This window comes from Truncatella angustata (assembly GCF_020726525.1).
Source record: "Truncatella angustata strain MPI-SDFR-AT-0073 chromosome Unknown BKA67scaffold_2, whole genome shotgun sequence".
Taxonomy (NCBI): domain Eukaryota; kingdom Fungi; phylum Ascomycota; class Sordariomycetes; order Amphisphaeriales; family Sporocadaceae; genus Truncatella; species Truncatella angustata.
Window position 1 is genome coordinate 3624037 of NW_025763382.1, and position 16686 is coordinate 3640722.

Below are 16686 nucleotides of genomic sequence, written 5' to 3' on the forward strand. Positions count from 1 at the left end.
CCCAAGACAAGCAAGAATCTCAGAAGCCGGCCAAAGAGCCTGTGCTTGTGGCCAAGAAGAAAGGTAGACGTAAGTATAGCGATTGAACGCCAGCCATTTCCTGTCGGTGCTTTATCTGGCACATTTCTAACCGATGTCACAATTGTAGCTGCAAATGGTCCTAAGAAGTTCGGGGCTAAAAAGCCACTTACGAAACCTGGACCTACCATTGTTCGTATGGACCAGCCTGATGAGAGCGAGGGCGATGAAGAGGATAACTTCAGTGAAAGCTTCCCACCCATCTCAAATCTGAAGACAAAGGCTTCAAACAAGACCAACGAGGTTTTAAAGAAGCGTGGACGTCCTTTTAAGAGTTCAGCAGTAGATGATAGTGTCGAAAGTGAGGCCGAGTTATCACCCAAGAAGAAACAGCGAAGCCGCCGTGCTAAGAATCCAGCAATGGAAGCCGAGGCTGAAGCTGAGGTTCCCCTCCATCAAAAGCACCGAAGCGGTCCTGCTGCAACAGTTAATTCCAACCCAGAGGAGATAGAGGCCCCTCAACCAGCCCCTAGAGGCCGAGGTCGACCGCCCAAGCCAATGGCTGGCGGCGTCTTGAAAGCCTTGAAAGATTCTCGGGCCTTAAAGTCGCCCAGTCAGAAAGGTGCTCTCCACAAGGCGTCAGATGCTGATGTCCCAACTCCCAGCCGTCCTCGACGGGCAGCTGCTGAGTCTGCGAATTTAATTATCACCAGCCAGAGCGTAAGTATCTTGAAAATCCGATTTCTTTACATTATCACACAACGCTGATTTTCTTAGAACAAGAAACAGCTTAGTCGAGGTTCCAACGCTTCAACCTCGTTACCAACCAACAAGAAGGGAGCATCTCAACCTTCCAAGCCAAGCAGAGGGCGACCCAGAAAGCAGTCTAAGGGTCTTATCTACGCAGTCGAGAAGATCGTAGACGTCAGACTTGATGACAATGGCGACAAGATGTACTGTGTGAAATGGGTCAACTTTAACACTACCGAAAACACTTGGGAGCCCCTGGAGAATCTAAAGGGTTGCTTGGCTCTGGTCCATGCATTCGACAAGAAGAAACCACCCAAGGCGAAGAAGAACTGAGAGGCGCAAGCATAGGCCCGGATATACAATATGTGTGGCACCTTCTCCTGGAAGGCTGATGGCGCAATCCCTAGCCTATCAGGGAAGAAAAACATCAAGCTCTTTGCACAATCTACAGCGTCACTCTGTTTGAATGTGGTCATGGCAATGGGATCTGATCTTTGATGTTTACTATTGTGACGCGCTTTGTTGGGGCGGATTCTGCGCATGACTGGACTTTGTATTGCGGAGGTGTTCGTTGTGCATTGCAAGTTCATAGCTTACATAGGCCATGAAGCTATCGACACAGAGATTGCAGAAATCCGCATAAACCCGAGCATTCACTGCAACGACCCATCTGATCCCACATCATGTACTGGCTTTTCTATTGAAAGGCTGGACCAAATCTAACAATTGCCGAGGGTGTGGTATTTAATGTCGACGGAAGCCCACGAGATTTGACCTGTAGCCTTGAAGAAAAAAAAATTCTAAAATTTTTTTCCAGTCTACTTAGTTGGCAACCTCTAACATCCCGAGAGACATGGTATTCCTCGCAATGGAGGGCATCCCAACACCTGATGATACTAAATGAAACCACAGGACTGGAAAGGGCGGGACAAAGATCTCGAGAAGGGCCTCAGAAAGGAAGAAAAAGGAGACTACATGGTCATAGCTTTCTGAGGTTAGACATTAGACTAGCGTGAACCCCTAAACTCGGGGATTCGACAAGCTGGCAATCCGGCAATCCTAGTCGGTGCATGCAAATAGTTCGGATTTGCGCAGCTCCCGCGACACGCCTAAGCTGACACCAGCTTCACGCTTTGCTGTCCATTTCCCAGAACTCGGTCTTCACATAACACTACTTGGTCACTTTTCGCCTGTCCATCTTTTAGCGTGTCATATCCGTTCTTCTACAGGCAAATAATTCAAAATGGACGCTCTCAAGTCGGCGATTGCGCCGCTCAAACCCATCACCAACTCTCTCCCGCAGCCCATCCATGACCTCGGCGCCTCCATCATCGGCTCGACCTGCTACAAGACACTGATCCTCGACCTCGATCCAACAGACAGCGAGTGTGTTAAGCTCGCCATCTCAAAGGGATTGGGTATCGGCATTATCGCTGCCTCGTCCATTGTCAAGGTCCCCCAGATAATCAAGCTCCTAAACTCGCGCTCCGCGTCTGGAGTCAGCTTCCTGTCGTACCTCCTCGAGACCTCCTCGTACCTCATCAGTCTGGCGTATAACTTTCGCAATGGCTTTCCTTTCTCGACGTATGGAGAGACTGCCTTGATTATGGGACAGAACGTTGTCATCACCATTTTGGTGCTTAACTACAGTGGCAAGCAGAGCACTGCCGCCTTGTTCGTTGCTGCACTCGCCGCCGCAGCGTTCAGTCTCTTCGCAGAGAACCTCGTGGACAGAAAGACGTTGGGTCTACTGCAAGCTGGTGCCGGTGTCCTAGGCGTCGGTAGCAAGATTCCGCAGATCTTGGCTATCTGGCAACAGGGTGGTACTGGCCAGTTGAGTGCTTTTACTGTAAGTTACTACCACGGCCCTCTGGACTCCTCATAGACGCTACTGGCTTCCACCTCTACCGGCAATCACCCTCCTAGGTCAACCCTGAGCATATATTACACAGTCATTCGCCGAAGTTTATGGTCAAATGTAAGACTGACATTGAATTAGGTCTTCAACTATCTGGCCGGCTCGCTCTCCCGAATTTTCACCACATTACAAGAGGTTGATGACAAGCTGATCCTGTATGGTTTTATTGCTGGATTCGCTCTCAACCTAGTCCTCGCTCTCCAGATGGTGTATTACTGGAATGCCCCTTCAGCAAAGGCACGAGGCAAGATGAGGGAGGCTCCTGTTGCAGCTGCTCCCACAAACTCTGGCTCGTCAAGTGCGACACCGAAGAGCAAAGGCCCTACAACTCGTCGCCGGGGCTAGGCACAAAGTAGTAGACTTGGCACAAGGCGTCGTTGCTTATAGATAGAGTCGGCTCGCCGTGGACGCGACAAGCTAATCTCAGCCAAATGCGGACTTTGCTTTCCGGTACTAATAGGTGTGATGTGAACGACTTCCGTGGTGCAAGCCTAGAAATGACAACCAATAAAATCTGTCGAAGCATAAGATAGGGCACGCCTCAAACGCAAAGCCAAGAAAACATGTGCTTCCGAAAGCTCCGTGGCGGCAAGTGCCAAATACGACGGCAATCCATGCTTTATCTAAGTGATATTGCGGATAGATACCACATCAGCTGCGAGGATGACTGATGCACAGCGTCCTCTAAGAACTAGCTGGTTAGTCTAGCTAGATCAAGCACAAACATCGATATGGCTGGAGCCTAGCACAAGCGTTTCCTACACACATATCTTGGAACGCACTACAAGCGATTACTACGCAACCAAGTGGCTAACCCAGAAGCTCTCCCGGATTCCAATTGACGCTGTCAAACCTCACTGTCGTGGTATATTAGCCAGTCTTTTAGTAAGTATCTAGAATGGAAAAGCCGGCATTGTAATACGGGATCAGATGGGCTGTCATAGTTGCGCCATCAGATGCCAGAGTTTACGCGGATTTGTGGACTCTTGTATCTACTACAACTTGGCAGGCATCTTTTTAGTGGCCTGTTACAGGTACGACATGGTCATATGTCACATCACATGATTAATCTTGAATGGATCAGATAACGAAGGTCCAGATAGTAGGGTCACTTTTCACATTGATCTTTCTCCCCGATTTGACAAATCAGTCACGCCTACCGTCTTCGGCGAACTCACCGACATCCGGCTGGCGTTGGATTTGTGTCATCTCTACAACACTAAAAATGGCGACATCACCAAGCTCAGTCGCGTCATCCAGAAAAACTGGGGTTTGGAGCCTCCCTCCGTCATGGATTACAGGGCTTCCCCAGGTTTTCGCTGTCAGATCCATTGCATAAGATCTACGTTTGGCCAATTTTTTACCATGTACTCGCTGGTCTGACCGGTCAGGATGTGTTCTCCTCACAACATTCTCAGACTGACAAATCTTCAATCCGCTTTGTCCGGGCATTGCTGATGTGCTTATCTCATTCTACCGCGCCTGTGATTCGTAGGAAAGTGATTATATTCGTCGCCGTTCATGTTACGTTCGCGTGTTGGCTCGGAGGCTTGATATCCAGATTTAGTCGGCTTCCCCATCTGATAATAGGGTTGTGCCGCAACGTTGTTTTACCCCTGGAAGATCTTCTCCGTTTTGCTTAAGCAAACTGCTCGCATGCAGGCGAAGCGCGAGACCGGGGTTTGATTGGGCGTCTACGCCTTCTAGATTCGTTCCATACCCAAGGTTCTTGACATTGTCTAGCAGTTTTGAGTTAAGCCTACAGGAAGGTCCATCTTAACATGTTGGACACATTTTGTACTAAATAAGCGGTGTCCATCAATGGCTAACGTGATATTTCGCCATTTCTCTCCTCTCTCGCGACACTTTGATCTACGATCCATTGTTCCAAAAGGTGTCAGCGAATCAGGCCGCCTCCCGGAGGACATCCACATAAGCATTGCTTCCTGTAAGCTTCCGAACTTATCTATTGATCTGTGTGTAATCCAAGGCTTAAAGGTAGACTAAGATACGCTCCTTTCTCGTCATAGCTGCGATTCTTTATCAGATTTCAAAAGACCCAACTTCCTCCCACCCTTTGGTTCTCTCGTTACTCAACCCTTCTCTTCCATACCTCATATTTTGTCTTCCGGTCGTCTTTCTTCACCATGGCTCCAGATCTCAACTCGATGCCTTCGTCTCCCCATATCCCTCAGAACAGCACACGGGGTCAGGCAAGCGCGCCACCTCCACTGCCTTTGGCAGACCATGACCAGCCCAATGTCCTCTTCATCATGGCAGACCAACTGGCTGCTCCTCTGCTGAAGATGTACAACCCCGACTCTCAAATCAAGACTCCAAACCTTGATGCACTGGCAGCCAAGTCTGTCCAGTTCGATTCCGCCTACTGCCCTTCACCGCTTTGTGCTCCCTCGCGCATGAGTTTGATAACAGGATTGCTGCCCATGAAGATCGGCGCGTACGACAATGCCTCGCAGATCTCAAGCGATTGGCCAACTTATGCGCATTCTCTGAGAGCCAAAGGTTATCACACAGCATTAGCTGGAAAGATGCATTTCATCGGGGACCAGCTCCACGGCTATGAGACTCGCCTGACTGCTGATATATATCCGGGAGATTATGGCTGGGCAGTAAACTGGGATGACTCTGAGAGGCGGCTGGAGTGGTACCACAATGCAAGCTCCATCCTACAGGCGGGTACATGTGTGCGGAGCAATCAGCTCGATTACGACGAGGAAGTCATGTACAAGTCAAAGCAATTTCTTTACGACCAAATACGTGAGGGCCCGAACAAGAGGCCCTTCTGTCTGACAGTATCACTCACTCACCCTCACGACCCCTATACGATCGAAGAGAAGTATTGGGATCTTTACGAGGATGTCGACATTGATCTGCCGAAAGTCTCTATCCCCAAGGAGGAGCAGGATGCACACAGCAAGCGGTTGCTCAAGGTCTGCGACCTCTGGGACGAGAACTTCACCGACGAGCAAATCAAGCGAGCTCGACGGGCGTACTATGGTGCTGTTAGCTATGTGGATGACTGTATTGGCCGCCTGCTGCAAACCTTGAAGCAGTGCCGCCTTGACAAGAATACCATCGTCGTCTTCAGCGGTGACCATGGTGATATGCTGGGAGAGCGAGGACTTTGGTATAAGATGAACTATTTCGAGGGCTCAGCGCGTGTTCCTCTTCTGATCTCGGACCCTACCCGGTTCGAGCCCCACCGCGTCAAGCAGAATGTCTCGACCCTTGATATTCCGGCGACGCTTTGCGACCTAGTTGGCACAAAGCCGTTCCAGGGTCTTCCTATGGATGGCTCGTCTCTTTTGCCACATTTAGAAGGCCGCGAAGGTCATGATACCGTCATTGCCGAGTACACAGGAGAGGGTACTATAAGCCCCCTCATGATGATTCGACGAGGACCTTGGAAGTACATTACTTGCCCGACTGACGCTCCTCAACTCTACAACCTGGAACAAGACCCTCTCGAGCTTGTCAATCTCGCTCAGCTTGTCGACAAGGAGAGCCTGTCTCCTGGCGAGGAAGATGCAAAGGATAAGTTCCTGAAATTTGAGGCAGAAGCCAAGGCGCGCTGGAACTTCGAGACCATTACAGAAGAAGTGCTTCTTTCTCAAAGGAAACGTAGATTCGTTTGGGAAGCTCTGAAGGTCGGCCGATTTGATTCTTGGGACTTTGACCCAGCGAAGCATGAGGACGGTACTGCTAAGTAAGTTCTGAAAGCTGTAGTCTTGCGATTTCTTTTGTACTGACACCTCATAGGTACATTCGATCTTTCCTCCCTCTTGACGATCTCGAGCGCAAGGCTCGCTTCCCAATCGTCGACAAATATGGTCGTGAAACAGGTAGTAAATTACTTGTTGATCAAGCTGGCTCACATGGTCAATGATGGCTGAGCCATGCAAAAGCCTACCGTGCATTTGACGGAGTTGCATTTTTTTGGGGCGAATTTGGATTGGGTAAAATGATTTCTGGAGTTTTCTGTTTTTCTGACTTTCATACATGGCACTGCGATTCAACAGCTTGGCAAGAGATACCTTCTATCGTTGATTTAACAAGTCTAGTCTACAATGAACAAACTGTATCTATCATATTGGAAACCGTAAAGATTGAGCATCTGAGTTCAGTAACACTCAAACCAGTCGCGTTACAAGTCACTGCATCTAGTTTAAGGTTGGCGTAGTGAGATTGTGATGCCGCTGACATGACACAGAAACCCACAAGGGGAAACAAAGTTCTACTTTGTACTGTAGCTTCCTTAAGTTAAGAGTGAGGTTGTGTCCACCCACTTGGTCTGAGGGCAGATCATTACTCAGTCCCGCCATGAGCTCCCCCACCATTAGCGTGATCAGTGCCTGCTTCCATGACGGCTGCACGACTGGCTCGAGCCAAGGGCGTCAAGACAGCAGAGGTGCGTGTGCTCCAGGTTATCCCACCAAGATACCCCACCAAGATACCCCACCAAGATACCCCACCAAGTACATACTGCATGTATCCGTATTGACGCTTGTGCCTTATGCGTACTTAGCTTCCTTTTCAGCAGTAAGTGAGTGCTTAGTGCAACTTGAGGTCCGTCTTCAGCTTCATTCCTCCATCCAACATTCTCCGCCATCGCAAACACTGAGAGACCTACCACAACCACGATGGCGTCTCTCAACATATCGCAAGAAGAGCTCAAGGCTGTTGAGCAGACGCGCCAGCGCCTGTTCCAGCTCTCCAACAGTATCGGAAGTCTGAAGACGGACGTCTTCAATAGCAATCCGCTCCCCAGTCTGTACGTCGAGTTCTTGTTGTTTTGCCCAAACCGCTGGCCTCAGGTCTCGTCAAAACGAACAAACACTCACTGACATGCTTCCATAAAACAGTGAATCCCTCCAGGCCTCTGCCGATATCCTCCAGCAGAACATGCGCTCTCTTCTATCCGTCATCTCCAACAATGAAGAGCTCTTCACCCAGCTTGCCATACATCCCTCCACCAACTTCCCAGGCCGCACCCAGGAGAACATCTTGCTGCAGCTGCTACGCAAAAAGCCAGAACCCGACGTCGCTGCCTCATTAGACAGCGGCCGCAAGACGTACAACGAGATGGATGATGCAATGAAGGGCGACGCGAAGCTTATTGGTGGTAGGGATGACGACGAAGAAGATGAGGATCTATCGCCAATGAACCAAAGATGGGCCTCGCTGGATGCATACATTGGCAAGAGAGCTCAGAGGTTCATCGAGGAGGAGTTCCCAGAAGACTTCACAGCCGAGGAGCTCGATCAAGGCATTGAAAATGTCAGAACCGGCCTAAGGAGGAAGTTTGAAGAGTACGAGGAAGAGGATGACGAGGAGGAGGGAGGTGGAGGCGCCAAGATTGCCGCAGGTATGAAGAATGAAGACGATGAGGACGATGTGACCATGATAGATCGGCCGCCACCTCCACCGCCTGCTGTGCCATCTTTACAATCTCAGGCGAGCCAGTCTGGCACTGCCCCTGGACATGCTGAGGGCTTGAACCTGGACAACATGCTGAAGATTGCGACATTGGGTTCTCTAGCCAAATGAGCATAGTGGTGGTACCGTGAGCGCGGCCCATTCGGTAGATGTGCCATTACCAGTTCGCCAGCACAAGCATTCAAACACGCCCTCGTCGCTGGGCCCATTCATCTTGCATCAAGTCTATTGGCTGCGGTATGCGTGTGCTATCCTGACATGGTTGGGTGTTTGTGTGCGTGCTTGGTGGGTTTGTTATTTGTCTCTTAATGCGAAAGAAGACATTTTGGACAACGGGAGGAAGAGTCTATGATCGTAAATAGTCATGATTGCGATCTGACAAGGCGATTGTGTGCTTTCGATACTTTATTCGGAGCTAATTATGATCATAGTCTACTGTTGTCAGTACGTAAAAGCTGTAGTACCTGAGTAAGCCGGTTGCATTGTTCAGAATGCTCCCCGCCACCGCAGGTATACTCGATCCACAGAAGCTGAAACTATCCTATACCCAGTAGTGGAGCTTGTCTGCCTAGAAAAAGTCCAGGGCCAACTTTAGCTTCTCCATACTACATGATTGAAACGGTTTTCGTAATTCCATTACTCACGTGTTCTTGTTTTGCGCAATCTGTTTCGACTCAAGAACCCCTGGCATGAGAGACAGAACGCCTGAGCATGTGACTTCGTGGTTTTTGGCCGATGACTCAGGCAACCTTGCATCGAAACACGTCTAGCGGTTGCGGAGAACATGGAACAAAACGCGGATTGACGTCTGTCGGCTGACCAGGCACTAGCCCGATTCTCATCAGTTGTTTTACCCGTCTCGATATCTGTACTTGTTCATTCACAGCAATCGACAAACCGAATGAAATCAGGAGAGATTGAAGTGGTTAACGATCTGCAACCATGGATGTTCGTTGCCAATGCGGGGCTGTCAGCTTCAAGACGCCTTTACAGAAACCATTGGCGCTGTACGTCTTCATCCCAGTCATTGCATCGTGTTTGCAGCTGTTACTAACGCCCTACATCTAGGTATAGTACGTAATTAGACAACCTGCGTTCTCAAATTCCCTTTGTGCCTTAGGAAAATACCATTCTACAGCCTTCTCAGCTTCCAGGTGTTTCGAGAAGTGAGATTAGTGGTCTTAATCAAGCCAGAACCCTGAAGCCTATTTCCTATCATCGTTGATGATTTGACTGACTGCGATGCTTACACGACACAGTCTGCCACTGCGCAGAATGTAGACGGCAGACAGGCTCAGCCTTTGGTACTTCAGCTATTTTCCCCAGGTTCGCTCTGCCTCAAACAGGAGAGCTATCATGTTATTCGTAAGCGCAGGATTCCGAGCCTGACTCCCCCAGCTGCTAATGGTCTAGCCGTCCCACTCCAAGTGGCCACACTCTTTACTGGTGAGCACCAAACAAATAAGTATTCATTATAGCCACGTCTAAATCACCCGCCAATAGCTATTTTTGTCGGAGGTGCGGCTCCCGGCTCTTGCATACAACACCAGTAGGTCACTTGGCCCTTTCAAAAGGCTCAATAGCTTATCGCATAATCAAGGGCAAGAACGTGGTCTCGATAAAGGGTGGCTGCCTTGAAGGACTGGACTGGAAAACTGCCATTCACATATGGACAAAGTCGGCAATGGTGCCTATACCTGAAGGCTCTGAAGCTTACCCTGAAGAGCCCAGCGATTCTGAATACTCGGGAACCCAAGAAACTTTGGATCAACCAGCAGACTCACCAGGATTTCTGCGTGGGAGCGGCGGCTTTCCTGACGCAAGGCCGACTGTAGAGGTGGCTGAGCTTACGAAGGCGAAGAAAGGACTCTGTGAATTGAGTGCAGGTAGCCTCAATGATCAAGTACTCAATCACTAAATAATACGTCGTTACGTCCAGTAACATTTCAAGACTAGCTGAATATCTCAGCATGCAAAACTCATATGTCGTTGAAATAGTAGATGTAAGAATTCATCGATTTTCTCCTCTTTGGTGTGTTGTCTAAAACATAAGTGGTTTCAATAGAATCTCTTACCCGGGCATGTATCGTTTTCATTCGTCAAAGCAGTAACGAATTTGTTTCGAATGGCTTTACACTCACAACTGTAAGATGCATTCCAAACATTGCAGGATTTCCGCTATTATTATCGTCGTTAGAAAAGCACACACCGACGCAATTACACCAAAGGTCGTTACGTATACTAACTCAAGCAAGATCCACCCCCGGATGGCAACAAGAACGCTACCACCACCAAGCTGGTAGCAATGTGGCCGAGATGGCACATGTGTATACTCATGTAGCAATATATATGGCACAAATATGATGTACTTATTTACAAACACCCCCCCAGAACCCTTGCTATCGTGTAAGACAGAAATTGACAATCATGAGAAACGGCAGATTATAAATGAGGTGGGGAACAATATCAAGTCAGTGGGCGATGGCCGAGAGAGGGCCATACGGCGGAACAAGGCGACGCCTGCAATACCTTCTTAAGTCACAACTACATGAGTTTTCATGTGCCAACACCCGCAAGTTCAACCTGTTAAGTTTAACAACTACGGGTTATAGTGGCTACCTAACAGACGACTCTCTTTCCTCCTTCGCTGCTCCTATTTCTGCAGTGCCACGAATGCAAAGGACGACTTTGTCAAATCGCCTTCGGGCATCATCAAAGACGCTATACTAGACGTTGCAACTAGCGACCGGGGGCTGGCCATAAGGCTCTCTTCAATACATTTGACACAAATGCCTTTTCGCCTACTCAACCAAGAAACTTCTGAGAAAATTGCGACCCAACAGAAATGTTAATCAAGAGGGCCCATTGTGACAGCGCCCCGTGCCTACCGGATCCGCTATCATCAATTATGATGGGCAGTTCTCAGCTGAATTAGTGTGACGTAGCACTCAGCATCGTCGACATGGCAAGACAGATGCGGCGTGTTATGTTTATCTCTTTCCGTGTATGCAGTTCTGAATGTCCCAAAGACGCGGTCCGTGATTGGACCTCTTTTCACGCGACATGCAGTAGGTGCTGACACCTGACTATTACCTGCATAGTGTAAACAACTGGATGGCAGCCGTGATCATTATTTGTGGCGCAAGGAACTGCCTCTTGATGCACTGATCATTCGACATGAACGGCGGAACCCGTATCGAATCATACCGGTGCCTCATAGATCTATCGAATCATCGCAGTAACCAATCTGAAGGAACCCGGAGCCGTAGCATGCAGTCGCCCCGAAAGTGTTCACGCTGGGGATTCGAAAGTGATTGGATGATGTCGCATATCGACTCCGCACTGTTGACATGCAGGCAGGTGAACTGCCTTGAGTAACCCAACAAAGCAATAACAAGCCTATGTCTTCCATAAGCGCCTGATCTACTGTGTGCAGACGGTCATCGAAGCCCAACGCCGAACACGACCATTATGAGGCGTTGTTTTGATGCCATTGGGTTGAGAGCGCCGAAGGGGTCTACACCTATGATACCCAGATTGGACGAGGTGCCCTCTAAGCAAAGAAGTCCTAATGAAGAGAAGGACCGAGTGGGCTACGATGGAACGTAAAACGATTGCGTGCTGGGCAGAGGATGAGTGGCTGTATTGCTTTATCCCTAATCCAGATTGAGGCTCTCGGTGAAGAGGACCGCCTGAAGTCTCACCTCGGCCCGACCAGCCACGATAGGAATCGACCCCGGTTATTAAAGATTGCTTTGCGTGTATGGGGAAACTGAGCAGACAATAGCATAAACTCCACAACCCAGACGACTTTGATAGGTGAGTGCCTCTCGAGTCTTCGATTCTCGGCACTACGTCGCAACCAACGCGGAGTTGCCGCGGTTCCACCTATCGACCGAGAGGCTAGAGCCATGCACCCAGAAGAGAGCCCTTTCACCGGACTGGCGTCGCTCCGATCTTTACCGAGGAGAGGACCAGAAAAAATAAATAAAACCACTCAACGATGCATGCTATGCATATCTGGTGGGATGGAGGTTGGGGGCATCGTGGACTTGTGGCATAGAAAAAGGAACAGCTACCTGGCGAGTCTAGCCACCAATCTCGTGTGATTGGGTGGCAGGGTGCATTGAGCATGAATGAGGAATAGATAGATATGGCGGAACACACCCAGCAGAGAGATCTACCCCGACCAACTTCGTAATGCTTGATAGTAGGAGGCAAGTGGTGGGCACAAGAGTCCACAACGGCCACAACTATTTGCGAGTGAACCTCACTGATATGATACAAATGACTTCGAAAACCACTAGTCTAGACCTCAGTAATTCGCTGGTGGAAAGCCAGTGACATATTGTGGGACCAAAAGAGTGGTGATCTTCACACTAACAGACGTTCGAAGTTTATATGGCTGCATGGATTTGGGTATGCACAGCTAAGGGGGAAAGCCGACTTTGTTGTGTGGTGGAATTTTGCAGGGACACAGCCGCTATGGGGCAGAGAGACATTTATTATTGAGGCTGTCGCGCGCCGACTAGGCCAGACCTAGGTATTTCACCTTCGGCGAAATTGACGATGATTGGCGCTCTTCGGGATGGAAGAAGAGGGGGTCGAATACTGTTCTGGCCTACTTATCCAGTTGGAAGATGGGCAACATAATTGATACGCCCACGTGGCGAACCGCCGTAGCCTTGGACCAAATCCAGGCTGTCGTCAGGTGCAGATGGTGACTTCTGGGATCGTTTACCTAGGATCGTTTATCTACCTTGTTCATAAGCACAGCACGGTTTCTTGTCAACTCGGTCTCGTCGAGTACATTAGACAAGGTTTCGCGGAAATTGTTATCGCGATTCCCTACACCCCTACAACGTACGTTGCACTGCGAGCTGCTCGTTTTCTCTCCCCGGGCTATTTTCGGCTACCGACAATCTGGGTCCATTATCGGGTTCTTCCAGGCGCCTAGACCCTCACGGTAGCGGTACGGTTTCGGTACGGCACGGTGTTAACGCGCTACATTTCACCCAGCGTCCTGTCGCCGAGCAGCTTGATGAATTGAGGGGATTTCTCTCACGGAAAATCCGCTAGCTCTTGGGATCTGGTCTCTGTGAAATCGCTCTCCGAAGGACGATTCCTAGCCGGAGTGTCTGTAGACCGAGGAACACCGCTGCCTCTTATATGATGTAGCAACCTGACCTCGGTGCAAAGACCAGGAAAAATGCACCCTGCACCCAGTCTAGCAGAGCTCTTGAAGTCGGATGATCCCCGCCCCCAGCCTCACCAACAACAAGAGTCCAGTCAATCACTGGAGCAACATCAAATCCAGCAGGCTCAGGTAGGACTTGCCCAAGCTGCCGAGATTCACTCTGCACTTCGAATCAATTCGCCGCCCATTAGGTATGTCACCGCAGCACTCTCTGGGGACCTACCATGTTTGGGTCCGGTCATACGGAGGCTTACTTACACTCTTACAGGAAAGACACTGGATCCTCAATATCCACGGTTGCGACTGACGCGACAGTTGCGACGAACGGCACTGACGACAGTACCTCGACGGGTTACAGCGTAGAGTCTTCGCAGTCGATTTTTTCTGTCAAAGATGGCGCTGAAATCTCGGGTAACCGTCGCGCCAGTCGCAGGCGCACAGGCCCCCTCTCGTCTGCCCAACGAGAGAAGGCGGCGGTGAGATGACCCTCCGTACGCATGTGAAGATGCACCTGTATTGACAAGCTACTATAGTTGATACGAAAGCTGGGAGCCTGCACTGACTGTCGCAGAAGGCGAGTTGCGTGCCACCCAAACCATCACAACATGACCTGGGAAGATGCCATCAGGAAGTACCAGACTGCTCATAGCCCTATGCAGGAGCTTGCCCCCTTAGTAGGGCGCCCAATCAGCCCTGCCTCCGGCCTCAGGTATGGGTATGTTCATAATGCTGAAGATATGGACATCGACTCAACCCCAACCCCGCCCCCGGCGCAGACTACACCGGGACGCGCACTGCTGAGTGACGCACGAATTCGGACACCCTTGCCTTCTGGACCTCGTGTCTCCATGCCCCTACTGGCCGCCGCGCTACCTCCGCTCACGACTCTACCGAATATTGATTTCATCAAGTCGGAACTAGATACTGCCGCGTCGAAGTACCTTTCTGGTCCTCACACAGGGCGGTATAGTGCCGTTGAGGCACTTCTCATTCGCTGGCAAGACGATGAGAGCCCCGAGGTTTTGACCGCTATCGAGGAATTACGATCAGTCTTCCAAGTGTACTCGTTCTCGTTGAAGTCCATTGAAATCCCACCTTCCTCATCGGGTCTATGTAAGAACTCGCAGAGGTGGCTGTCGCGCGAGATCAATGACTTCACCGAAGACAGAGACACCAGAGATGTTCTGAAAATCGTTTATTACAATGGGTGCACTCTGTTAGACGACGGCGAAATGGTTCTGTCGAGGTTGGTTTTGATAATATCATTCGTGCTCGCTGTTGTACTAACTCGTCCTAGTCCCCTTGATCGTGACAGATCATCCATTATCCGATGGAGTGGCATCCAGGGGTTTCTGGAAGGAGCACGTTGTGATACGTTAATCATCTTTGATGCCATATATCATGCTTCTTCCAAGATGACTCGCCGTGAAGGAGTGCTTGAACTGCTTGCTGCATCTGCCGACGAGGATCATTTCGGCGTCATTGGCAGAAATACATTCACCAAAATACTAGCTCATCAGCTGCGACAACGTGCTGCTCAGCGATCGTTTGAGCCCCTATCTGGCGCAGAACTGCATACTAGAATCCTTTCTGCCTATGCCAAGGTGGTTCAGGACAAGCACCCCGATGGCCAACTTGCGAAGGTGCCCATACCTCTACATTTGCAAATGTCTGGAAATTCAAAGTTACCATCCATTACGTTATACCCAATTTCAAATACCCGGCCACGAACGCCGAGTTTCAACCCAGAAGGTCTGGGAGGCTATCAATTGACCTTGTCAATTAGGCTAGCCGATGAGAACCTTGACACAAACTGCTGGAGTGAGTGGCTCCGCATGATGCCCGAAGGAGTCAAGGATGTCAGGGTTGCAGGGCCTTACAATACGTTTCGGTGACACATGTTCACCTCCAAACTATTATACGTTTCTTCTCCTTTCTTTCTTTCTCTTCTACCATACTTACATGGTAGGATTCTATGAGAATACGACCACTAGAGTTGGCGGGTTTAGTGAGAGCCGTCAGTCGCTCATGATGTTTCATGTCTTATGTCTGCATGCATTTCGACTCAATACCATAAAGAATTCTTCCACACAGGTTGGAATGAGAATCAATATCTAAATGAAGACGCTGGTGGGATTCTCTGCTTTGCGGAATGCAATTCCACGTCTCATCTCATTCATATAGTTGTACTACTATTTATGATACCCATGAATGAGGGCGAGCACGTGAGCAAGTGGTTTTGGTTATATATATATATATATATATATATATACACACACACACACACACACACACACATATCAAACAGTAAGAGGTTATTCTTTGAGTGGAATTTGCGAAGATCTTTCCGCTTGTGAGGCGCATTTCATCTTACTGTAGGAAAATTAAGTTCAGTCTAAGTTCCGCTGACTATTACGTCTCACCCGTGACAACGACATCATTCATAGTAGTGGTGTTTTCTCTGAAGCACAGATGAGACACGCTAAATGGGCCCGACAAATGAGCCGAATGAGTATGTTGAGCGTTGTAGAGCACGTTTCGCCCGAGATAACCGAAAGTTTAAACAGTAAACGAATTTAATAGGACCGGTCTGTCCGGATTTCCCATCATCGGGGATTTTGTGAATCCGCCCCCCGGTTAGTGCACCGCCATGCTGGAAGTGATGGTGCGTAAGTTACTGTAAGCAAAGCAGGCGGAGCGTTCATCGTGCCAAAAATTGTGGGCAAGGCAGTGATCGGAACCCAGGGATTAGCGGGAAGGCCTCTGGCGGGCTTATTTACTGCAAGCTCGCCAGCTCGATGCCTCACTGAGCACGGTGATCACAGCGCTCTAATCCCTGTCAGTTCAGCTGACAAGCTCAGCTTTAATTACAGCCCTCCATTGCCGCATGGACGCATGTCATCATTGGTCTCACAACGGATCCCTACGCCCATGTTAGGCAATCTTGCGCATGCTAACTAACTTACTCCGTACATCGATAAAAGGAAGAGCATTAATTGAACATCATCTCGGAGGACCTCGTGTGTTCCCCGTGCAGTGTTCGTCGTGCAATTGTTTCGATATTCAGGGGCGCATCCAACACGGCTTGCCTGTACACATATTGCCTGATTGCATACTCTCCTGCTTCTTCTATGTTTTCATGGCCCGCTCGCTAGTGAGCGAACGGATCTGAGGCTACTGGCCATTGATTGCGTGGACACCATCCACATAGCTGCAGTGATTCAGGCCGAGAATTCCGAGTTCACCAGTTTCAGTGACAGTTCCCGACTTGGCTCGCCTTGTGTGACGCAAATTTCGCATTAGTCTGGGCGTTGCGGGAATACGCCTTGACGAAAATACGAAAAGA

At 49.6% G+C, this 16686-nt stretch overlaps 3 protein-coding genes across 3 annotated transcripts; all 3 read left to right on the plus strand.

Annotated features, from left to right (window-relative positions):
• Positions 1 to 2011: 2011 nt before the first annotated feature.
• BKA67DRAFT_655563 (polyketide synthase) lies at positions 2012 to 3031 on the plus strand (the record flags this gene model as incomplete). Its single annotated transcript, XM_046106778.1, has 2 exons — positions 2012 to 2617; positions 2768 to 3031. The coding sequence occupies 2 exons, from the start codon at positions 2012 to 2014 to the stop codon at positions 3029 to 3031; spliced, it is 870 nt and encodes a 289-aa protein (XP_045961524.1).
• Positions 3032 to 4833: 1802 nt separating this feature from the next.
• Positions 4834 to 8254, plus strand: BKA67DRAFT_512972 (choline sulfatase; the record flags this gene model as incomplete). Its single annotated transcript, XM_046097522.1, has 6 exons — positions 4834 to 4894; positions 4931 to 6413; positions 6467 to 6563; positions 7330 to 7478; positions 7570 to 7747; positions 7856 to 8254. 6 exons carry the CDS (start codon positions 4834 to 4836, stop codon positions 8252 to 8254), a joined length of 2367 nt encoding a protein of 788 aa, XP_045961525.1.
• A 5098-nt stretch (positions 8255 to 13352) lies between these two features.
• On the plus strand, positions 13353 to 15235 carry BKA67DRAFT_655566 (uncharacterized protein; the record flags this gene model as incomplete). The annotated part of the gene is made up of 4 exons (XM_046106779.1): positions 13353 to 13531; positions 13609 to 13816; positions 13874 to 14586; positions 14638 to 15235. The coding sequence occupies 4 exons, from the start codon at positions 13353 to 13355 to the stop codon at positions 15233 to 15235; spliced, it is 1698 nt and encodes a 565-aa protein (XP_045961526.1).
• Positions 15236 to 16686: the final 1451 nt, after the last annotated feature.